Source organism: Scophthalmus maximus, chromosome 5 (assembly GCF_022379125.1).
Source record: "Scophthalmus maximus strain ysfricsl-2021 chromosome 5, ASM2237912v1, whole genome shotgun sequence".
Lineage (NCBI taxonomy): Eukaryota > Metazoa > Chordata > Actinopteri > Pleuronectiformes > Scophthalmidae > Scophthalmus > Scophthalmus maximus.
Window position 1 is genome coordinate 17,731,927 of NC_061519.1, and position 25,339 is coordinate 17,757,265.

Genomic DNA, 25,339 nt, shown 5'->3' on the forward strand with positions numbered 1-25,339 from the left:
TCCTCAAGGTTAGGATTATGATCCTAACCGTTTTTTTCTTCTTCTCTATTTCGATGTTATACACACATCATAACCTTTATTTATTGTTTTATTTCTACCCTTGCTTATGTTATTTATATATTTTTTTAAATTACATTTTTATATTCGATTGTAGTTGTAACAATCTGGTCTGTGTCACCAACTCAATTTTGTTGTATAACCACAATGACAAATAAAGTGTCTTCTTTTTCTTCTTCTTCATATTATTATTACTACTACTAATATTACTACTGCTACTATAATAATAATAATAAATTTCATTTATAGAGCACTTTTCATTGTTAAAAGCAATCTCAGTACTACTACTACTAGCACTTTGAGATTGATTTTTAGCAATGAAAAGTGCTCTATAAATGAAATGTATTATTATTACTACTACTACTATTACTACTACTACTACTACTACTACAGTAGGCATATGCTGTACTCATTTCCCCTCGTCATCCAGTTAAGGTCTGAGTCGTCCTGACATCTGTTGGTGGTGAAGCCTTTGTGGACGTCAGACTTGCCTGATTGTGTGCCCTCAGTTCTGCCTTGTTCTGGATTTAGCACCGAACAAGGAAATGACCGCGAGGGAAAGTAAGGAAGTGAGGGTTAGCTTATCAAATGACAAGTAGCCTCGACGGGTCAAATTCACAGCGCCATGTTCCTCATAGAAACAAAAAAATATATGCTTCTCAATTTTTTGAGAACAGGGCTACAAACGACAACGACGGCGCGACGCTGCTGTTCCGTGCCGGGCGGACACGTCCATCCGGGGTACGGACTGTGACGCAACACCTGTAAACAGCCCCGCCCCTCGTTGGACATGCCGCTGCCCACTTCCTGGTGGAGGAGGCAGCGCCTCCGTGTTGTCGTAGTAAAGACGGGGGGCGGAGGAGGCAGTGGTCGGCGGTCGTTCAGCACGCCGCCGCCGCCGTGAGCCTCTGAGCCTCTTCGCAGTGGACCAAGCCATGGGAAGCACCGTGATGGAGCCCCACAAGCAGAGCTGCAAGAACGTGCCCAAGAAGCGGAGGAGCCTGCGGATCAACATGCCAGTGAGTCGGTGAAGTATCAGCGAATTTCTCCGCCTCTTACTGTGGCTGTTGAAATAAGAAGATAAAACAACTCGAGTCGCTGTCGAGCTTGTTGTGAAACCTTGAGCCGTTTTTAGTTTTCTGTTGTTGTTGTTGTTGTTGTTATTGTTTTGCTGGTAGCCTGTGTGCTCGCGAGTGACGTAGTAGAGCGTGCGTGCGTGATTGACAGCTGTCTCTGCATTACGACTTTTCACTTCATCATCAGTCTGTTGTTGAAGATGACACACACACACACACACACACACACACACACACACACACACACACGTGGTTTATTTTACAGAAGCTCCACCTGGAAACTGTCCACTTTATTCTTCTGTGAACATATGTCCAACACCAACACTTTAAATGTGATGTCATTGTTGCCAACCTCCTTGTTTTCATTAGTCATTATTGTTTTATTTGTTTCTCTTTGCCCTGATTCATCTTACAATATCTGAGAACTAGAGATGTTGTGATATACCAATTTTCCCTTCCCGATACGATGCACTTTTGCGTATCAGCAAAAATAATGTTAAAATAATAACAACTTATAATGCGTATTTTAACAGCTACATGCTACTAACCCTGTCTGGAGGTGATGATTGCTTTGTCAGGTTAAACCCTTTGAAACACACACACACACACACACACACACACACACACACATACACATATGGAAAATGATGCCATAGCACTTCTATCTACTTTGACATCCATAACTGAAAAAGAACACAAATAAATACATCTAGGCATAAACAACTATCATTTTTACTTTAATTAGCTGTAAAGTGTAGCCACTGCTTATACAAATAAGACAGTACAGTGACAGTATAAAATCTAGGAATAGATAACAATTCCTTAAAAGACATCTTTACTATGAACAGGAGATTATCTCATTTGAGCATCTGAAATAGAAAATGTCTAAATTGCTGCAGATCAACACTGTGTGTGTGTGTGTGTGTGTGTGTGTGTGTGTGTGTGGTGAGTAACACTACCCATAGGAAACATTTCAGAGGAACTAACCAGAGTCAAAACTGAGGACTCATGATTCATTATGATCACTATACTGAGAATCTTGATATATTTAACTTCATTCCAGTCATCAGGCCTGATTTACAATGGCCTCTATTCATAAATCTGGGCAATATGTGTACGGGATTGTGTTTTTCTTTGCTTCACAAGGCTTGAAGTCCTGTGAAGCAAAGAAAAACACAATGGTGTTACTGTACACTACCTGATGGTGTTACTGTACAGTACACTTCAGAGCTTTCTTTAATCTCCTGTTGTCAAAATATCTCACAAAAATATCTCACAAGTTGCCACCAAATGTTATATTTTGGGATAGCGTCCATCAGGTCTGTCTATGGCAGGCTTTTCCAACTCAACCATGAACTTCATACAATCTATCCAAATATTCTCTTTCTTATATACATTTTTTAAATCAACCTTTATCAGAAGTAAGCTTGTTGAATGCAACACTGCTTCAGTAGCTGGATGCTGTAAGTTTGCTCCCAGCACACAAACCTCCTCAACCTCAACCTGGTGGAAACACAGGTGCAATAGATATTTTTTTTCGAACAGGTTTGCATGGACACCTAATTACATCTGTGTAATTAAACTGCCTCTCCTGCTGAAGCATGCGTAGCATCATCTGTCTGAAATGGGCTGCAGAAACTCAACCCTTCGTATGGGGAAGGAGTGTGTTGTGTGGTGCCTTGTCTTGCACAGTTTCCTGCTGTGGCGAAACATGTTTATTTTTTTGTCTTTTGGAGCGGCAGCTCTAAAAGCCTTATGTAGGTGGACTGAACAATTTTCACTTTCACTCAAAAGTGATGTTAAAAAAAAAAAGTGCACCATTGTCAGTTTTGTTTTAAAACCAGACAAATCAGCATGTAGTGGCTAAGCAGGCATTCGTGTTACCTGTCATGACACGCTGTTTTGTTTTCCAGCTCTATTTCCTGGAAGTTCTCTTTATCCTTGACACCCAGCTCTCCTCTATGTTCAGGACTTTGGAGCATTCACTTCCCCACAAGTGGAGACGAGCGGCTCAACCAAAAGTGGCGCTCAGACGGTACAGAAATTATTTTTATTTAGTTAGCTATATTTGTGTTTTTTTACATTTACTTGCCAATTGTTTGTTTTCTCGTGCCTGCTTTCTCCCCACACATAATTTGTCTTGTCTGCGTGGCTTTGTTTGTTTGGCATTGAACACATTCAGACGTAGATTTGGGAGAGCAAAATATTACACAAGGCCATCGTCTGCCAACCCTCACTGGCTTACAGTAACATTACGCCCACTGTGTCCAGCCATAGCAAGATCAGAAATACAGGAAATTGATTTTTCTAAAAGAAAGCTGCCTCTTCCTACTCTTGGCTCTAACTGATATGAATAGGGATAACCCCTGACCGTTTTCTCACTGTATGTCAGCCTGAACACTTATTTCAGTGTTACCTCAGTAATATTTGTGCAATTAGGATAGAAATCTGAATTGCACCTTTTTTGAAGAGATGTGTAACGTCCAGACTCAGCCCTGAAGGCTGGTTCACCCGCATTAACAAGCTCTTGCACAATGACACAGTGATAGTTGTTGGCAAACAGAGGAGATGGGCGTGTGCTCTCAGTCTCTCAGACTCGTCACGGGATTGGTTTGAAAAAATGTGCGTATGTGAGCACCACCGGCCTTCAGCAAATACCATCCTGAACGAGGGGTGGGCGACCCGAGGGCTACATGTCGTGATCAATGAAGTCCACAACCATGTCTACAATCAAACAGAGCGGTTGTTAACATTGACATGTTGTTAATTCCATGAACTGGTGTGAGTCTGGATATTGTCAACGGTACATTTCAAAATTGGGATAAATATCGCAGTTGAGATTATTGACACTTAACTTTGTTTTATTGTTTTTTATTTGTTATGTACATACCTCTTTTTTTATACACTTTTTTTATACACTTTGTCTTATTTAATTCCCTTATTACCTATTATTTAGTCATCTTATTTTATCTTATTTTATCTTAAATTTCAATATGAATTTTTTTAGTTTTTTAATTCCCAGTACTGAAAGACAACTCAAGTGATTTGGACCCCAAAAATCTGTCCCCTTTTCAATTTGATCGTTCCATTTTGTTTCCCTTCCTATAGATGTTTTTCTTGCTCTTCATTATTATCATGCAGCTCATCGTTTTTTGTCTGAGAGTAAAAAAGGGTTTATATCACCTAACTGTTACCAAAACCCTCAAGGTACATTTGACTGTTTGTGGTGAATAGGACCCCTGAGCTACAGATCACCGAATATTATAATGCGTCACTGTATCTGAGCCTACAAATGGTTAAAAGAATTGTTGTTGGCAGCAGTCAGTGGTGGGAGGAGGCTCTCGCTGTCTCCAGCTTTTTTTTTGTAACTGCACAGCGAATAGAGAAAGGATTCCTCTGTCTGTTTACATGACTCAGACTTAGAAACACTGGGAGTCATGAAGAAAAATATCATCTCTATTGTTCACCTAAGCACAGTGCTGATTGTCTGATAGTGAACCTTGTATGGGGGGAGATGTTGTTTACCACGTGGATGCACCACACAACATGAAAGCATATCTTAGTTAGAGGGAAATGGGGAAAAGACATAGGATTCATAATGTTTTTATAAAATAATTTCAACTCACAACATTGGAGCTGAATGCAGCACAAATTATTATAATTCTTTTGTCTAATTAAGTCTCATATTTTTCAAACAAAAATGATATGTTTCAGCTTAGGTTATGGTTGGTTTGAATAATATATAACCAGATTGATACTGTAACTTACTGTTAAAAACAGGTGGAAAATGACTAAAAAAAAACTATATGGTTAAGAAAGTAAAGAAATCAATATTGTTGGTTTTTCAGCAACCATTATCTCATCATGTCCTTGTTTAGCAACTAGATCATGAAAGAACCTGTGGCTGTTTGGACTTTGCACCAATTCCTGTCATTCTCATGCAGCATTTTACAAGATACCATTCAGTGTTGCAACGTGGCTGACGATACAAGACATGTTTGTGAAAAGTGACCAGAATAGCATCCCCACAAAAATTGCAATCAGTAGCTTTTCATATACTTAATTATCTCCTCACAATTGCTCATCCAGTATGGCCTTTTGTTTTGGGCCCTTGCTCTGCTTTGATATTTTGGGAAAACACTGTACACAAACTAAAAATAAAACTGCCTCCTAACTTGTCTCCCAGGGAGAGCGTCTCATCCGTTCAGCCAGCCCCACCACAGGAGTGTCTGCGAGGAGCCCTGCCGGCCAGCTGCCGCCATGTCCTCAGTCTGCTCCGGTGCAGTCGAAGATGAGCTCCGGTTCGCCCAAGACTATCTTCCCCTATCCCGCCCGCCAGAACTCCCCACCCAAGTCCCCTCGCCGCCTGAGCTTCAGTGGTATCTTCCGCTCGTCATCAAGCTCAACGCCCGCAAGCATCAAAATCTTCTCCAGATCCCGGAGAGGTGAGTCAGAGAGCTCACTTTGCATCGCCTGCCCGTTCATGATGAACATTCATCATGGAAATGAAGTGAAATGAGGAGTGTCTGTTGTTACAGCATTTGGTGAATTGACTACAACTTTCTACCTATAGCTTTGTAAATTACAGTCAGGAAATTAATAAAAAGGAGTGTGTCATCTGGTGATGAAGCCAATCAATGTTATCTTGTGCGAAGAAGAGAAGAACTAGAGCTGTTTTTTAGACATTTTCCATAGTTTGCCATTCACATATGAAGAAGGAAGCAGGAGATTGTCCCAGTCAGATGTGTTCACAACCGCAGGATCATTTCTAAACATTCAGGCGAGAGGCCACTCCCCTCGCTGGGAATCTTCCCGAGATTTTTGTATGCTGTATTCTCACATACGCTCACACTGACATTTTCCAGAAATGTTGCAGCAGGAGCTGGCAGGAAAAGTTCTGGAAAAAGCAGCTCAGGAGGAAGACCGTTGTAAACAAAGTAAGACACAATAGATGAAACTAAACAATTGCAAAGATTATTTGGTTTTCCTACTGTATGTACCGTACAAGGTGAAGCAACATTCAAGGACTTGTGTTTACCTGATTTAGTTCATGAGTTCAGATATTTAGCATTTTTTCCAGCACATTGATCATTATTGTGCCAATAAGGAAGTTGTTGTTGTTGAACAACAACAACAACAGAAAAAGCCACTGCTTTGTTCTGTGGAGTCGTACAGGCCAACATGGTCAAGTTCCTCGTCAGACAGACGTTCCTTCATTATCGTTCATCTTCTTATTGGCGTCGACAACTTCCTCTTAAGAAAGGGAAATTGTTGCCTTTGTTTATTTTCAAAATCAAAGAGGAATATTTTCAAATTCCTCACATTGAGCACTGCATTGCAGAGCCACTTTGTTAGATTAAGTTACATCAAGCAGCCATATTACATCCTCCATATCCCTATTGAAAACTCAATAACGACATAATGGTACGACTGTTGTCTGCGAGGACGTGGAAATGAGACTGGCGGGGGAAAAGAAGGGACCTTCTTTTATATGGAACAGACCTATCAGGTAGATTTTCAGCTCTCCTCCCTCCATGTATTTAGGGTGGAGGATCATTACACAACGAAAACCAGCCTGTCCCACATGGTAACAGCCCTGCTGAGAGCTGCATCGAGTCTGCACAAAGATGAGTCATATGTTTTTGGCTTGTACACGTGCTCATTCTTCTCTGTTTCCTCGTGGAGTGTCTGTTTGGCAGTATTTTGGTGGAATAACTCTGTCAGGGCCCAGGCCTCAAGCGTCTACATGCTCCGAGCTTGTTATTGATGGTAACCCAACTGAAACGCACCAACTTCTATGGCCTTCTTGTGCCAGCTGCTCAGGATTACTGGTGTCTGATGTGGTTTTTCAGACCTTACATCCTCTCCAGTGGTTTTCTGACTAATGATGTGGTTTTAAGTGAATGATGACCTAATCATTACACCAACAAAGTACGCCTATAAACGAATTATCATACAGCAACGTAGAAGGCACACCAGCCATTCTGTTTTTATTACTGCAGTGTTTTTGTAGGCACCTCAGTTTCGCCACAAGGGTGCGCTGAAGGCACAGTCTCTGATTTGACTATCAAGTTGGTGTTTTAATGTTTTGACAACTACATTATTAATTTTTTGTGAACAGAGGCATTTTTTTCAGATTCAATGTTTTCCGGAGCATCTGATTTTGGTGCCATTGGCAGATTATTCATTGTATGACAGATTTTTCTCAGGTGTATTTATATCCATGTTTGCTACAAATATGATCAGAATACCTTCTCATTTCCAGCTGTTCTATATATGTGTTTTCCCATCGCCTGGACATTGTCAGTCTCTCACGGCTGATGGCAACTGATTTCATACCCTTATCTGGAAGTGACCAGACTCACTCAGGAGCTCCTCACACAACCACCCCAGAGTTTCTCTCTCTCTCTCTCTCTCTCTCTCTGTCTCTCTCTCTCTCACGCTCTCTGTTGCTACTATGTCCTGTATGTTGCCAGTAAATAAGGGAATGGGCAGTTTTTCACAAATCACAGGCCTTACAAGGCCAGGGAGATTGAGATGGGGAAGCGGAGAGACGTAAGATGTGCTTTTGTTACCTAAACAGTATTCCAAATCCTCCTGGATCTGAAACTTAGCAACCTTCAATGCAAATGGCAGCACGGTGACTGTCACAGGATATTTGAGGTGAGTGATTTTTGTCATTGATATCTCAACCCCAAAACTCATATTGGCCATTGACCCACTAAGCAGATTGGAACACTTACATAACATGTTAATTGAGACATGCTGGAGCTACTGTGAGCAGCAAGTACTAAGGCAGCCATCTGTTGAGGGCAGGGGAGGCTAGTGGTATTGAATGGAAGCTTTTTGTGATCAGCTGACAGAACATGGGATGTCCCCCCCACTGTCATCTGACAGGGGCTGGCCTCTGGTGTCTTAAAGGTCAGGCCCCTAAACGTTACAGACAACGGACTTAACAAATGACAGAGCAGCAGGAGGCCCGCCTCTAATGCTGCAACCTTCATGTATGTATTTGTTGTCCCGTTTATAAAAAAAGGCCTCTAGCTGCAAATTTGAGAAGAATTCAGACCAGAGGGCTTTTATGCCAGGACAAATTTGAATGTGTGTTACATCGTGTGAAGACGGAGCGAGACAGATGTGCCTGTGCCGAGTTTACTCTGGGGGAAGAGGGAGGACAGTGTGGAAGAAGCCGGGGGCGGGGAGATGTGCAGCCTGAGCCAATCGCTGGTGTCACTTTCACAGACTGGCCTCCTTTTACAGGCTGCTGACACGGGTGCTATATTAAAGATATGCCACCCACAGCTGCACCTGACAATTTAAAGCACTGACACCGCTGAGAAGGGGGGAAGAGGCATTCTGGTCCGCCCCAGTTGTTATTTGGATCACTTGCTGGAGGGACTTTTTATTAATTTTTTGCTGAGCCAGTTTACAGCTTTCATACTCTCCTAGTCTTTTCCATCAAATGCACCCCTTCCTGCTGGCTGTGGACTCTCTGGCCCTGGAGATTTTTTATTTTTTATTACCAGAATATGCAAGCTTATCTTACATTGGTGGCTTGCTGTGGTATATAGTCTGTTCATAACTAATACTGCAGGAAAAGAGTGGAACGTGCAAGTTATTGGAATAGCCTTTTTTTTTTTTTTTCTGCGGATTTATGTGAAGTTAAAGAGGACCATCGTATATATTCCTCTATCCCTCAGCTGAAGGCAACCAGCTTCCCTCTGTAAGAAACGAGGACCAAACAGCCAAAGACTAACCATTAGCTGGATCTAGTGACTTATCAGCTTGGATATATTTCACACCTTAATTTCTGGATAATTGTCTTCACCTTAAGAATGGAGTGACTCTCCCTGTTTGCGCCCCCTTCGTGATGCGGATGGTCATGGTCAGATTCAGTTTTGAGCGCACAACCCCCTGTGTTCCATGAAGAGGTTTGGCAGCCTGAGACGGAGCAAGAAACGGAAGGAGCAAGATGGGTTAGGAGGGAGACATCAGTCCGAGGCATCGTTTCTGTCTGGTAAAGTGCTCGGATTCAGATCTTTTAACAGTGAAACAACGTCTACACTTTATGTTTCTAAACATCTAGTGAGGGCAGATGCTTTTTTTAAGGACATATTATATTTAAAAGGTTTCAGAATTATTTATTGTAAACGTCTGCATATTTTAACAAATAGAGGGCATCTGTATTTGATTTGGTATAGGTATAATAAATATGCTGAATGTTGTTTGTTGTCGCCGCGGGTGCTCCATATAGTTTAGGTGTTGTTTACGTGGCTGCTCTCTGGTTTAAAGTGACAGGAGACAGGCAGCTGGCCAAGTGGTAAAACTGTGTGTGAGGCAAGAGGTTAGCATCACTTTGCTAAATTCATACACACTGATGAATGTGAATTCACTGCATATATCTACAGCAGTGTGCTGCATGCATTGTACTTGATCAATATGCCTCGGCCAATTTGAATGTTGTAGTGGTATGTGGAAAATGTTAACTGAAGTCTCGTTACATAACGCAGTGTCTGAATGAAATGACACAGCAAACGTGTAATGGGTTTTTTATTTTCTAGTAATGCTGTTATTATGTCAGAGTCCCTATAGCCACGCTACTTGATATTTGTGAGTTCCGTGTCATTATTCTGTTCCCTATCCAAAGGGAGACAGTTCAGAATAGCTGCTCCATTTTGAAAACTTTATTAATATAGACAGGAGGTTTACATTTTGAGCCTAACGAGTGACTCGGAAAATGTTAAGTGGATTTTTTTTGCAGCTTGACTCTTATGTTTGTCACCTAATATTCCTTCAGGTTTTCATTATAGGAAGCAGTTGATACTGAGAACACAGATTCTAATAATAAAAAAAAAAGTCCAGACCACCTCGCAGACTAAGTGTAGTTATTGTAATGCGTTTTTGCTCATAATGCTTGATGAGCGAAGTGGCGGGGCCCTCTGTGTGGCGTTCAAGTGGCACTTTATCGCAGTCTTCACAGCTCCTGATTTAGAGCCAGTCTGACCTCGGGGGAGTCGAGGAGAGGAGCAGGGTCCTGTCATTGTGATGCACGTCTATATGTGGCTGTGTAAGATGTGGAGTTCATTGTAAAAGCAGTGTACAGTGTGGTGACACCTCCGCCTAAATCGTACGTCATTTGATCTCCTCACTGTGAAGGTTGCAGCTATGTTGCTTGTGTTGCTCACTGCAGCCTTTTAGAAGGTGACAGTATAGGTGCAGTCCGATGGCAAAACGAGTCCCAGGTTTGACTCCATTTACTTCATGTCATTCCTCTTCTGTCATCAATGTCCCTATCAAATAAAGGCACAAATAGCCCCACAAAGAAAGGATCTGTGTGCTTCTGGGCAGCACTGTATGTCCGTTTGAATTGTGACAGCTCATTTAAATGTTCTGCCATGGCCCATGTTCCAGTTTGTACACGTATGTGATTTTTTTTTAAATTGTCATTACTGAGGTGCTAGACAGTAACATCACTCTTTACTGGGAGCTTGTGCTATAGTGCGCCTCGCACATTAGTTTCTAGCCAGTGCGCGTCACTTAGTGGCCTGTATAGGCCTCACCACTCCTGTGACAACAAACAACGTGGCCTCCGTTGCTACTTCGAGTCGTTTACGGGTTTTTTGTTTGATTTTTAATGCATGTAAAGTGAGATGGACTACTTAAAACAAGGCATCATTTTCCTGTTTCCTGGGTGGTGTCTAGCTGTTCGCTGTTAACCAGGCTCAGGAGAGGGCTCCCAGCGCCGCTGTTATCTCCTCCTGTGGAATGTGCCACAACAGCGTGGCTAAAATAAGAAGACTACTACACGGCGGAAGCAGGGGCACACCAAAGAGGGCCAGTGCACGCCAACTAAATGTCAAGAGATAGTATGGAGTGCACTGACCAAGGAAAAACGGTCTCCTGACACACAGGGCCACACAGGGAAACTTCTCTTAACGTCACCTGTTTTAGAATCTACTATTCAGATTGCAGAAATACGTTATCCCAAGACATTAGGTAACATCACTTTACCAGCTGACTTGTCTCCTGAAGTATTCACAACTTGTTAAAACCTTTTAGGATCCTAAGCACTTCATTTGTCAGTCATATGGTCAGATTACATATACAGAGTTTGATATGTGTGACTGAGTAGGGTGGGAGGATTTACTGAAAACTGATTATTGTCTTTTCATTCAGGAAGCTGTGTCATCGTGACAGATTTACAAAGTCTTGGCTCCAATGAGACGGTTGGACAGAAGTAAACTGGAAGTCTCATGGTGGAGGATTTGTAATGTGAACCGTTTGCTCCACATCATCCATGTCCACCCATTGGCTTACCTCAGAAATATGTTTAGCGGGGTGGAGCCGGGGCAGCGTGAGTGTCGCATGTCATCATGCGTAAGATTGTAACACCTGATGTGAAAGAGTATGTTGGGGGCAATGTCACAGGCCGAGCTGCGTCACAAACAGCTGACTGTTACACTGGAGTCAGACCCCATTTATTGGAGGGGGCAGGGAAAGTAGGGGAAGACAACCTGCATGATTGATTGTTTCTGTTTCCCAATATTGATCGGTTATTGATCGCATTTTAGAGAATTATTCTAGAGGAAAAGAGCTTAAGAGTGCCATCCAGGGATTTTTCATTAATGCAGTCAAAGGGATGCAGATGTACACAGCTGCACTTTACCGCTGTGTCATCGAGGAATATGCCACAGGAATAATTAGAACATGAGTTAGCAGTTGAATATTATCTATGACTTGATAAGGTGCGTTTTTAAAAACTACTGCTATTGTGTCTTCTTGTGGTTTGTTTCACAGGGTTTTTGAAATATACAGTTTCTTTATCATTCATATTTTATCTTCTGAGCATGAAGCCAATTTGTCAGGGTGAAAATTTAATGAAGTCCCACCTACTGAGACGTAACAGGAGCTCTCACCACTCAGCCTTTGCCTTCTGATCCCACACTGGAACAAACCAACATTTTCTTGAATGCAGAAGACGGCGGCGGCAACACTATATGATGTTGTTTTTTGAAAACTCTTTAAAATGATGCTTGTCATATATCCCCTAAAGGTGACACCTACTAGTCATGTGATTGGTTAGTTGTGACTCTGTTTCTTGGCTGCAGCTGTAATGGGGGTTAACCTACTGCATCGCTGTCTGTCAGGCTGTGGATTTATCGCCGGTATCTGTGTTGTTTCTCAGAGCTCAGGACTGTCAGTCACCAATGGATCCGATATGCATTCCTCCTCTGTTATAGCATGTGACAGCACTGGCTGCAGCACCTCGGTCTTACCAACTAAACCTATCAACAATGTCAATCTAAGTATCAGGGCCAGCTGATTGACACAGTGAGAAACAAAAGTCGAAGAGTTTACACGCAACCTTTTTATCTCTCCGCAGCCTCTGGACTCTCCACACTACCCACCACCCCGACCCAGGTGTCCAACCAGCCTGTGTTCACCCAGGAGGCCCAGCTGAGCGGGCCCAGTCCGGAGCGCCTGGAGCCCAGCTCCAGGTGCCGCTCCTACTCCACACCTCCAGACACAGGACAGCGTCTCAGCCTCCCCTCTGCTAAACCCCCGATCCCTTCCTCAAGCCCTGTGCCATCTTATTCTACCTCACAACAAGTGAGTCACACTTGAAAAAAATATTGACTGTTTCAAAAAGTTGTTTAAATTGCATTGCGAGCTATTTTAAGAATTTGTGTTGTTCTCGCCTCAACACAGTTCATTCACTGCTCGGGAACTCGTGTGGCTATGACACAGTCTTGAATATATTTGATTGTGTGACTTCTTGCTCGAATCAGAAATGTTAGAGCAAAGAAATTTTGGTGTGGAAGATTTACCATTCCTCAAGGCTCCACAAAGTAAACACATCTTTGTTCTTTATGGAGCCATGACTATTTCCCATCAAAAGCACAAAACTGGTTCAAAGATCACATGTCCGGTTTCTACTTTTAGGAGAGCGCATGGGTGATGACTGAACTGTCCTGGGCTCACACGCAACATGCAATTCAAAGTATTAGTTGAATATTTTATGCTTTTTACTAAAAAATAAGACAGAATCTGCAGGTGAAATGCTGCATCTTTACACTAATTCAGTATTGGATAATATTAACTTGTATTTTCTGCCAACACTGATGAGACTGGGTCACAGGGTGTTGAAGCTGATATTTTTCCTCTGCAGCTACATAAAATTGGCCTTACATGCCTGGTGTCTGTGAGTCATGTGCTGCTTTGCTCAGAGTCGTAAGGCTTTACTTAGACAGCGATAAGGAGAAAGCACAGATGCAAATCTCTTTAATTCAAGCTAAGATACTTCATCATGAGGTTGTGTCAACAGGCCTTTGTTTGCATCATTTGCTCTGAGCTTTCGGTGGTAAATATTGTTTTTAACATTGAGGGAATATCTCAACCTGCATTTAGATGTCTGCTGAGCAGCCGCTCAGTTGACTGTAACTGCAAAAAAAAACAAAAAACAGCTGAGAACAAATGTAGTCTTTGTCAGAAGAGCTTTCACAGAAGGTTTATTAGAATTCAGGCGGTCTGAGTCAGGATGTGATACCAGATTTCCTGCAGCGAGTGAGGAATGACTCGCGGTGCAGATTCAGTGGATAATTCTCTGAAGGTCTGTCGCTACCTGTCGCCTGTGAGCGATTGTGGATTCTACCCAGAGAGGGCTGATCAATATTTCATCACCAGCATTGTATACTGTTGATATTAACACCCAAGGACTCCTGGTCGTGGTTGAAGAGCAATGGCTCGGTGGCTGTCAGCCTGTCGGTGCCCCCTCATCCTCCTCCATTACACACGAAGGAGGTTGTAAATACAGATTTTTATTTTTTGACATTCAATTTTAAAAGCAATTAATTTAATGGATTTGTGAATGTCTGCTTCCCGGGAGTTTGCTGTAATAATACTAGAGCAGACTGCGCAGTTGCTGCGATGCAGCAGGGCGAGATTTATGAAAGTGCAGGAGTCAGTGGGGTTTTTTGGCGATAGAAGTGCTGCGTCACCGTTGCAGGGCGACGCTGGGGACTGTTTAACATCCCAGAGCAGGTAGGCAGGCGTTTCTCTCACTGCTGCATTGGCTTGTTTGTGAACATGCAGGCAAATTAGGGACCAAGGGGAAATCATGTATCCACAGGCAGCGCGCTATGAATACGCAAATCTCTGGACACGACACAGCACAATGTGAGATGCAAAAACACCCAATTTGCTTTGTGTTTTCCCTCATTTCTCTGCTGGAACCGACGGATTTGTGTATGTCGATCTCAGCCCTGTCGCTCGTTCTGTCAGACTGGATGAACTGCGAGGATGTGACGAGGCATCCCCAGCTTCTTGCTGCCTAGCAACGCAAGGGATTTCCTAATATGGTGAAGCACCCCTCTGCACGGAGGGGTGTGTCCACCGCGCGTGGAACTTCCTGCTTCTTCTTCCCCCCCCCCCCCCCCCGCGCTTCATGTGAGACCTTTTCCCTGCGGTGAGTGACGACGTTTACCACGTTGTGTCATTGATAAAGACGACGGCTGGTTTGCTGTTTTGCATCGGGATTCATTCTACACGCGCGCGTGCGCAGTGGTAGATGGAGCGGCGCGCGCGCGCCAGGTCCTCAGGTCCCCCTGTACCGCAGCGAATGGATCAGGACTGTTCCACTCCCACTTCCGGGGGGTGTGCGCAGTCTAATAATAACGCGCCACTCGAGTCGCAGCTCCACCGCACAATGTTTGTGTCACGCTGCCCGTTTTATATTGGTCGGAGCCGGACGAGCTCCGTGTGATCGCCGGTGGCACACGACGTGGTCTTTATTGCATCTGTCTGTCGATGTGACGGTCGCGTGGTCGCAGTGCGCCGAGTCGCGTCACCCTGGAGCTCATTCACAATTCACGGCAAAGTTTTTTCGCGGCGTGTTGTTGTGTGACGACTTGTCCCCCCCCCCCATCTCTCTCTCCATCCGCACACTTCCCCCTCCCTGTGCTCTTCCTCCTCCTCCTCTCCTCGCAGGTCTACGGTGCAGTCGAAGGCATGCTGGAGAAACTTGAACTGGATGATGATGGTAAGTGTAAGAGCCATTTGTTTGTTCTTGTTTGTTTTCTTTGTGTTATGCTCAGTGTGCAATGGGGGGAGCATCACTAAGTGGGAATGCATGAAGCCAGGAAGGGTGACACGCTGGTGTTTGTTGCATGCTGGGAGGCCTACCGGTTTTTGACCGTGTCACTTAGTATCACAATGTTTGAATGCTGCAGGATGTGGCTTACAGAACAACCAAGTTTGTATGGGCCTGGTTCTGTTATGTTAATGTATAAATAAATCAACGAAACGCAATCCGTGGTAAGCGTTATTCTTAAGGCACGCGTCATTAAAAGTTTCGTCGACATGCAGCAATGTATAGTGACTCAATGGAAAGCCAATATAGTAAGTGTCCCGCTGCGATGATGCGCTTGAACGACCTCTAGTCTCTTATTAGTGCCCCCGACGCCACCACTCGTCCTGGCTCCATGTATCGTGAAGGTTATCAGGGTATATATGTTTGAGCTGTGTTGCCAGGTTGAGATGATTTTCGCCCCAGGTTGCACATATAAGTGTTGACTACGTTTTTGAAGATATTAAAGCTCCGTCCGTCCAGTCCCAGTGAGAGATCCAGCGATTCATTCTCTCTGATCGTATATTTACAGGTCCTCAGATGTCCTGTTTCTAGATTAAAATCAAATCAACTGTAATTAAAGTTTATGAGCTTAAAAACTACACATAGAATGTGCAATAACTAGATTAACAAATGAAAACAGATATGCTTAAAAACAATCTAAAAGATGCAAATATCCATGATCAAATGATGTGGAACTGGGAGAATTATGTTCAGTTTATTGGGACAAACAAATTCATGTTTTTACTTGATGTATTGGTAAGTCATCGCTTGATTTCAGTGTTTCTCCAACACGTGGGGGAAAAAAATACTATAGTCTTGTAAAAAGTTCAATCTTCTTTTTTTTCCTCTATCCATGTTTTTCCACTGTTACTGTGCTTGTTGGGGTTCAGAGGTGGGCGTAATTATCAGTGAGATGGAACAGTAAAGTGTCAGTAAGTGGTTCAGAACCCGTAATGGTTGTTTAGGCTCTGAGAGTGTGTTTTGTTTCTCTGCTCTCATTATATATACATATTCCCTGTGAGATTTTCTCCTTCCTCCTAAAAGTATTTTCCTGCCTCTTGTTTCCTACAGCTGCTGAACCTGAGGGTGATATTTACATGCGCTTTATGAAATCCCACAAGTGCTACGACATCGTCCCCACAAGCTCCAAGCTGGTTGTGTTCGACACAGCGCTCCAAGTGAGTCCCGATGTCTTTATATCTGCTCTTCCCCTTAAAGTGCAAACGGTGGGTTGTCAGTTCACGTGATTTGTCAGTGTCAATCGCAGCAGGATTAGATGTTATAAAGTCGGGCCTGTTCACCTTCACACAATAATAATGAAAAACATAAATCTAAAACAACCAAATATGATGTTGTGGTCGCTTGTCTTGGGAACTGAAAGAACCTACATTAATATTAAATGAAATAAGCAGGATTACTTTGCCTCGGAGCAGTTCCTGTGAGATGGTTGTCACAAAGCTGTTAAACAGTAATCCTTCGGAGGTCCGACCTCTTTGATGTGTAGATCTTCAACCACTAAATCCACTGAAGCCGAGCCAAGCCAAAAATACTAAAACCAACACAAAACCATCCAGAGGTCACACTGTGTGTACAATGTGAATGTGACGGGAACAGAGGTCAAGTCGTCAGATGTGGATGGTGGCTGCAACTGAAGATTATTTTTGACTAGACATTTAACACTTTGTTGTTATTGTGAAGGCCCCAGGTGACATCTTTCTCCAACTAACTGTCAAAAAGTATCAGGATTCTGGTTGTTGTAGATTAATTGAATCACATGCTGTTGTAAAATATTCTTTATAATCTGAATTTCTAATCAATATTTTTCCTTTCGAATGTTGCTGGACAGGTTAAGAAAGCGTTCTTCGCCTTGGTAGCAAACGGTGTGCGCGCTGCCCCGCTGTGGGACACAGAGAAGCAAAGCTTTGTGGGTAAGAACCCCAACGCCTGTCCAGACATTGGCTTTATGATCTGCTTATGTCTTTTCCTTTCACATACGGAAATAAAAGTCTATAGGAAAATAAAGGAAATATACTGTTGCTTAAGGATTAAAACTGCTTTCCTGGGTATCTCTTTTCTCGGTTCATAAAATGAATACTTATTATTTGAACCAGAGAAGAAGAGAAAAAGTTTTACATACACTTTGCACATTGTACATTTAATTTCATACTTTCAGTCAAATGCCTTCTTCACAGATGAGACAAAATTTGTTTAAAAATAAAATGTGAAATTTACAAGCAAATAGATGTTTATATTCCTTTATTCGTTTTTTCTGTAGAGTTGTCACTTTAGACCCTTAGTGAGATTGGATTCGACAGACTTGTGATACACCATTTAGCTTCATCGAGGCGAAACTGAGATGGAAACCGTTGGCAAACCAACACGGAGGCAGTGCTGTGTATTAATGGCGCCGGTCATGGCTAGTGGAGCATGATGCTATATTGAGCAGAAGTCATTAGAGCTGTCATGAACCATTAAGCGCAGCAATGACTCCTCTGTATTGACCGACACTGAGACAGGTTGGGAAAGAAAAGCTCTGCGGTGTCTCCGAAAAATAAACCTTCTGTTGGTGAGATGGCGTCGAAATCCAAACCCATGGTGATGAATTAGCTTTGTTGTTTTGTGTGGAGTTTATTGCAAGTCGCGTCTGTGATGAATAATGAATGCCCAGCCAGCGTGAAGATGAAGCGCGCAGGGGGGTTGGGGGGGGGGGGGGTTCAGCGATGTGTTGTGTGAACCTCACCCTTGTAAGCGCCGTCTCTTCAATTGCACAACACCTGCAGGCATGCCGCTGTGTGATCGCATTAAAGTGTGTTTTCACTGCTCGTTTTCCATTGCAGGAATGCTGACCATCACAGATTTCATCATCATACTACACAGATACTATAAGTCACCACTGGTAGGTCCACTGGACACATATGATGCATGACATCTTTCGTTTGGCTCTATTTTTTTCTATACCAACTTGTTTTTTGTTGTTCTCTCAGGTTCAAATTTATGAGTTGGAGGAACATAAGCTCGAGACGTGGAGAGGTAGGTGTCGCGTTTGTACCGTTATGTTCTTCTATTGATGTTTTGTTATGTACAATACAACTGATTTTCCTTTTCATTGCTACATATAGAGGTTTACCTTCAAGCAACGTTCAAACCCCTGGTCAACATATCGCCTGATGCCAGGTCTGTGTCCGACAGCAAATAATTGAATCTGCTTAGGTCCATATTTGTCAGCAGGTTTCTTTGTTCTGCCTCTACAATAACTGGTCATTGTGTGTTGTGTCTGCAGCCTATTCGATGCCGTGTATACCCTCATCAAAAACAAAATTCACCGCCTGCCTGTCATTGACCCCGTCACGGGGAATGCACTTTATATTCTCACACACAAGCGGATCCTCAAGTTCCTCCAGCTCTTTGTGAGTCCATCACAGATGTTGCCCTTCTGTCTGTGAACTTGTGTAAAGCCTGTTTTAAAAAAAATAGAATTGATGTTTATGATTACTGCTGCTAGAAACACCATCTCTCCTCCTGCTTTCATTGTCTGCTGCTCCCTTGTGGTCAGTGTGGAAATTGATCAAATATGCTTTTACCTTGATGAATGGGATCTCATTATGTGTGTGTGGGTGGGTGGTTTTTTTTTTCCTCTTCTGCCCCAGATGTGTGAAATGCCGAAGCCAGCTTTCATGAAGCAGACTCTCGGGGAACTGGGCATTGGCACGTACCATGACATTGCTTTTATCCACCCGGATACGCCCATCATCAAAGCACTCAACATCTTTGTGGAGAGACGAGTGTCTGCTCTGCCTGTAGTGGATGACTCTGGTAAGAACACAAACTCTTGCACTGACCATTAATATTTTTATATTAAATTTACTCAATAAACTTTCCTTCTTACTCTTTGTTCTCTCACAGGCAAAGTTGTGGATATTTACTCCAAGTTTGATGTGATTGTGAGTTGAAATTTCTACAATTTCTGTTTTTCAAGAGGAGACAAATTATCAAGTAATAGATGACAAGCCACTCTGTGATTTACTGTTTCACTTAATGCAATTCATTTTCATGTCTGTGTAGAACTTGGCTGCTGAGAAGGCGTACAACAACCTGGACATTACGGTGACACAGGCTCTGAAGCATCGCTCTCAGTACTTCGAAGGAGTCATGAAGTGCCACAAGATGGAAACGTTGGAAACCATTGTGGACAGAATAGTCAAAGCTGAAGTGAGGCTCCGACTCTGACACTCAAACGGCGCATGCATTAAGAATTAGCCGCACCGCTGCTGTTTAGTAAACCTGCAAATCTCTTTTTTTTTTTCGTGCCAGGTGCATCGGCTGGTTGTGGTGGACGAGCACTCCAGCATCGAGGGAATCGTCTCCCTGTCGGACATCCTCCAGGCCCTGGTGCTCAGCCCTGCAGGTATAGATGCTCAGCGCTGCTAGCACCACCTCCCCCCTCCCTGTCCTGGACCCTGAGCCCCCCCCTCCCCACCTGCCCTTTTACTTTGCCCCAGGTAGGAAATGCACCGCTTTTGCTCGCGGCTGCCTGTGAGGAGGCATGGTGCCCGTCCGGTTGGATGCCTCTGTGTGCAGCAGTGTTGTGTGGATAGTGCCTGTCATTCTCACTGACAGAAATATGCTGCTTGTACAAAAAAAAAAAGCACTGTCTGATCTCCACATGATACATTGAAATATATCTAAAAGTTGGTATGGTAGTTGTTTTTCAGGTTAATAGTACGAATAAATATTGTCAGTTGGATATAATGCTGGGCCGGGAAATCGTTTACCTTTTCAACGTTCTCCAAGTGACTAAAAGAAGAACTTGATCAGCGTTTTTTTGGCTGATACATTTCCCCAAGTGATGTCGCCTGAGTCGGTGTCCTTTGCTGCTGAAGACGACGAGTTGGAACATGAAACAGATCTGGGGGTTTGACGTTAGGAAGAAGTGAGTTTGCCAGACTTTGTAGCACGCTTGTGTCGTCTAGGTGAGGCTAGAGGCTCAGTTAGCTGCCACCAGCCAAACGCACACCAATCACAGACACATCGGCGGCCCAGTTGCATTGTGGGTAAATCTTGTAGGTGCAAGACATGACGGAAGAATTTGTGGAATTTCAAAGAAGAAAAAACATATCTCTGGCTCCGTTGCATTGATTTTTAATCGCGGTTACACCACTTTAGTAGCTGCCATCAGATTAATTTTAATTGTTTTTAAGATAATTATAAAACAATTTACATTTAATTCAATAATTTTTTTTTATATTGCGGGGAACATAATGCTTGGTGACATATGTCTAAGAGGATCTGACTTGTTTTTTTCCTGCGCAACTAATGTTCTTGTGTTGCTGCCAAAATTATCCGTGAATCAAACAGGTCACAGTTTGATGTGGGAGATATATTTTCTGCGATATGTATGATTCTCTATGAGAATTCTCTGTGTTGCATCAGACTGTGTGGTTTTTCCCTTTATTTAATGTAGTTCTCACGGCATGTTGGATGGCTTGGATGTGCTGATGAAATGCTCGTCACAACAAGAACACCTTCAAACTGGAGCCACGAGTTCCTACTAAGCGTGTTTTGAGCTGATTGCTTGAAAATGTGTATATTTTGGTCGAAAATACAGAAACAGAGAACTTAAGAAGTGGGATTGTGACGTCTGATATCCAGCAGTTAACTTGTGGTTGTTGAAAGCACAAAAACCAGGCTGAGGAGAAAAACGGGGTCCCAATGATGTGATCTGTGTTGAATCAAGACTGACTTCAGGTCAGTGCAGATCATCATCTTCATCTTGGTGTTTCCAAGTTTTTTGAGCTGCTAGGATATGTTTTTATGACTTTGCCCCCAAAACCCGGTCAACCTGTCGGGACGACTCCTCTGCTCATTACACAAGATGAGTCCATAGTTGATTCCAGACACCTGCGGTTCACTTCACCGAAACCAACAAAAAGTGCTCAAATATTCAAGCTTTACTATGTGGTTTGAATCACGAATGTTAGTTTTGAATGTGCGCCAATGCCCTGCCCCATGCAGAGGCTATTTACATATTATATATTCTGCTCAGTTTTGCCAGCAGCAAACTGTACACTTGAAGTCTTGATGTGAATGTTTTGTGTTGATACGCTATGAAAAATGCTCGCATAATTTAAGCGTTAGCGGCCACTGTGTATTCAAACTGGTACTCCATCAGTGCCGTAAATAAAACATGACACACGAGTGGAAACTGTTTAAACTCTACATAGGATTCACTAGTATGTTTGTATCATAATTTATATGTTTGCATTAACACAACCTCTAGTTTTAGGAACATGATCTGTCTGCTGCATCTGCTCTCCGGCCCGGTGGGGGCAGCAGTTAGAGGCTTCAAATAGAATGATAGATCTTGTTTTGAAAGCAGGAAGCTCCATTTAGACGTCTACACGTCTTACATGTTGTCCAGGTTTAGGGTTGTATGCCTCACTGTAAATCCCAACTCGCTCACTTCACTTCAATGTTACCGTACAGTGCTAAACTTAACAGTTCTGTGTGCAAGCTGTTTCCAATGAACTTTAAAGTTGTGAAAATGACTACACCATAAACTAATCTAATATGTTCAGCACAACTCAGAACTTTTGTTATGTAAAGTGACCTCACATGTTTCATTTAAGTAAACAAGGAAGTGCATCCTTGTCATATGGACAGAAAACCACTGAGTATGTACCGACTTTGAGTTTTATCCATGAATGCATGCAAAGTGCACAATGTATGTGTCGTCAATCAACCTGGAATTAATTGTGCTGTATTGACCTCATCAATGTAAGTCCAATTAACTCAAAAATCAAATTTTGTTGACTGAACATAAACAGTTTTAGGTCAAGCTCACAAGGAACAAGTCGCTGTGTCAAGTAAATATAAAAAGTTTTTGTGTCATTTTCACAGTTCAGAACATTTGTGTGGACACTGAATGATTGAGGTTCACAATGCCCCTTCTATTTTTATTGACTTTAACACTGCTGGTTGTGTCCTCACAGAAATGGGGGGTGTTGAACAAAATAGTCATTAAACTTGCTATAAAAACAACAACACTGATTTATAAAAATGAACATGCAACATATGAAAATGGGTCTAAATAGACACATGGTGTCTTTTTTTTCCCCAGTTCTGCAGCATAATTAATAATAAAAAACCAAAGTTCGGGTTCACTGTCCGTCTGTAATCCCGCCCATTGTTCAGTATGTTTATTTCTGTCGTTACCTGACGTGTTCCCTCTCCCCCTCCCCTCGCCAGATGCCTGTAAGGACGAGAACCTGACCGTGTACGAGGGAGGAGGCATCAGCAGGAGCGGAGACGTGGTGGGAGTGAGTAAGTGTGAAGGTTGAGGTGGTCGTGGGGCGGAGCGGAGTCCGTCTGCAGCTCCCGGAGACGCCTGTGACTGATGCACTATAGAGGCTTGGAAACCAAAGGGCTAGACAGCTGAGTGAAGTGAAGAGTCCCTGCACTGACGAGTGATTGATTTTCAGATTGATTTTCTTTGTTTGAACACAGATCAGCTGCACACGCATACATTATACTGTAAATATATATACACACACACACACACACACACAAACTCATATACACACTGACATGCATTGTGGGTAGCTGCCGGGGGAAATGGGTTCTCATGAACTTCAGTGTTTTGGTTCTTACAGTTATGCTAACGCTGCCGTCATCAGCTGATTTTTTTTAAAATTCACGTTTAGTAGTTGATGCTGAATCACACGATCTGTCCCCTCACATACACACATGAAGCCTTGTGTTTGGTTTTGCGAAACTTCAAGTTGCCCACAATGTGGCCCATTTTATGACTTTTCTTTATGCCAGTGCCAATATGGAGCCCGGTCTTTCTTTGTGCCTTTTGGTTGCTGTGCCCACACCAGTTCGAAACTGTCCAGTCACTGTGTCCTTTGGATATTTTGTTGCCAGAAAAGCACAAATATTTGTAATTTTTAAGAAGCAAGTTACGATGTGGATGTGTAATATCATGGTAGTTGGCAAATTGTACCATCCACTTCTTGTTTTTTGTTTTTTTTAAAGAAAAGGATTATTCTGTATCAGTTTCCATTTTCCATGACTGTAATTCAAAACCACGTCCCAAGAATTAGTTAAATCGATCGTACACTGAAAACAACCCTGAACAAAAGGGAAATCATCGTGACACAAAGCTGCAGCGGTCCGAGGCGAATGCGACTGTAAAGAGTGAGTGAGAACAACACTCGTCTCACATCGGCCGTGATGAAGAGTCACCGAGACTTTGATAGATGCATATTTGAAATGTTATGGCAAGACTGAAAGTGTTGTGTTGTTTTTTTCCCAAAGTTTTTTTTTTTTTGTGGTTTTGTTGCTTCAGATAATCTGATACTCACAAAACACGCAAACCAAGAGGTTTGTCTCGGCTGTAACTCGACAGGACTCATCTCCATCTTTGACTGTAAATAGGATTTGTTTTTTTCGGGGGAGGGAGGGTTGGGGGGGGGGGTGTCACAGAAAGCTTTATTTTTATGAACGTGTCAACATGTGTAAAGAGACTGCAGTTTTAATGTAATTTTTGTAAATATGTCGTCCAGCTCTAAGGAACTTTGTATCAGATCAACATGTACTGTAACTGTGCAAGCATGAGAACCTACACTTCGGCCGTATGAATGTTTTACTTTTTCAATTTTTCTGGCTGCAGAAAAATAAAATGGACACTGAATGTACTTTAAAATCTGTGTCCATGCTTTTTCTCTCCTGTGCACATGTGCATGTAATGTTTGGGAAATCATTTTTCAGACTAAACCCTCACAGATCCTTCAGAGGCGCCTCTTCATCGCTGCCCTCCGACAGATGCGGAGTGTGTTTCACTGGAAAAGTGAAACCGCGGCTGTGCTTGATCCTTGGCATATGAATTCATGATCCTAGAAATTTAAGGTGTAATCTCTCTTCTTTCTTTTTGTTGTGGATTCAGTCAACTGAGATGTGCAATTATTTTTTTTATCCTAGTTCGTTGGTTTTTATCCAGAACGCGGACGTGTGGATATACATTCACTTGACCAAGTCATTCACAGCATATGTCTTCTCATGAACTTAACTACTCCTGAGTTGTCGTTCCTCGCTGTTCTGTGTTCTCCGTAAACACATTTTAAAAAGAGCTGAAACAGTGAATGGATCAGCCAAACATTCATTGGATCATTATTATCTGACCATATCTTCCATACAGCAGGCCTCACTCACTTTTTATTGTCACTGTGTTGTGTGAGCCTGAACTCTTCAAAAAAAAAAAAAGCAGCTCTCCAAAATAACAACCACTTCATTGTGTGTGTGCTGAACATAACTTAACTCTGAACAAATAGTCTGTTTTGGTTTGATCGCAGACACGATTTTCAGTCTCTCCTGCAGATCCCAGTGTGATGTGAGATTTAGATTCCATGTCTTGCACAGTTGTGTAAACATTTCTGTGGGAGCGAAATGCTTCGTCCGGCCACAGATGGCTGAGCAGTCATCATCAGCAAAAAAAAAAAAAAAAAAGAGTCTGTAAGCTGTTGGTGCTTCAGGCCTGGAGCCTTTTCCTCCTCATGGCATGCTGCCCTGAGGGTATTCATTGAGCAGGGAGGGGCAACCATGTGCCGGAGTGTGCTGGGGAAAAGGCCGGTTGGTTATTTCAGACGAGCTGACGGTTCGTTCTCCTGCGTACATGAAGACGACATGAAGACGATCTGCTCGGTGAAATATGCTGGTGGTTCCGACTGTGCTAGGTTTATGTGTGTGTGTGTGTGTGTGTGTGTGTGTGTGTGTGTGTGTGTGTGTGTGTGTGTGTGTGTGTGTGTGTGTGTGTGTGTGTGTGTGTGTGTGTGTGTGTGTGTGTGTGTGTGTGTGTGTGTGTGTGTGTTTCTGTCTGTCTGTCTGTGTGTGTGTGTGTGTGTGTGTGTGTGTGTGTGTGTGTGTGTGTGTTTCTGTGTCTGTCTGTCTGTCTGTGTGTGTGTGTGTGTGTGTGTGTGTTTCTGTCTCTGTCTGTCTGTCTGTCTGTGTGTGTGTGTGTGTGTTTCTGTGTCTGTCTGTCTGTCTGTGTGTGTGTGTGTGTGTGTGTGTGTGTGTGTGTGTG

General features: G+C 42.9%; 1 protein-coding gene across 5 annotated transcripts; it reads left to right on the forward strand.

Annotated features, from left to right (window-relative positions):
• The first annotated feature begins 864 nt into the window (after positions 1–864).
• On the forward strand, positions 865–23,965 carry LOC118311052 (5'-AMP-activated protein kinase subunit gamma-1). Of its 5 annotated transcripts, none has more exons than XM_047332059.1 (17): positions 868–1,076; positions 3,103–3,168; positions 5,320–5,578; positions 5,999–6,070; positions 12,517–12,743; positions 15,120–15,171; positions 16,333–16,439; positions 17,108–17,189; positions 18,099–18,157; positions 18,246–18,291; positions 18,381–18,435; positions 18,542–18,668; positions 18,909–19,074; positions 19,165–19,202; positions 19,324–19,470; positions 19,573–19,666; positions 22,507–23,965. In XM_047332059.1, the coding sequence occupies exons 1-17, from the start codon at positions 993–995 to the stop codon at positions 22,596–22,598; spliced, it is 1,773 nt and encodes a 590-aa protein (XP_047188015.1). In that variant the 5' UTR covers positions 868–992; the 3' UTR covers positions 22,599–23,965. The 5 variants fall into 5 exon arrangements, with proteins under 5 accessions (XP_047188017.1, XP_047188015.1, XP_047188016.1 ...); XM_047332062.1 differs by having other exon boundaries at positions 955–1,084; XM_047332061.1 differs by lacking the exon at positions 5,999–6,070 and having other exon boundaries at positions 865–1,076.
• The last annotated feature ends 1,374 nt before the right edge of the window (positions 23,966–25,339 follow it).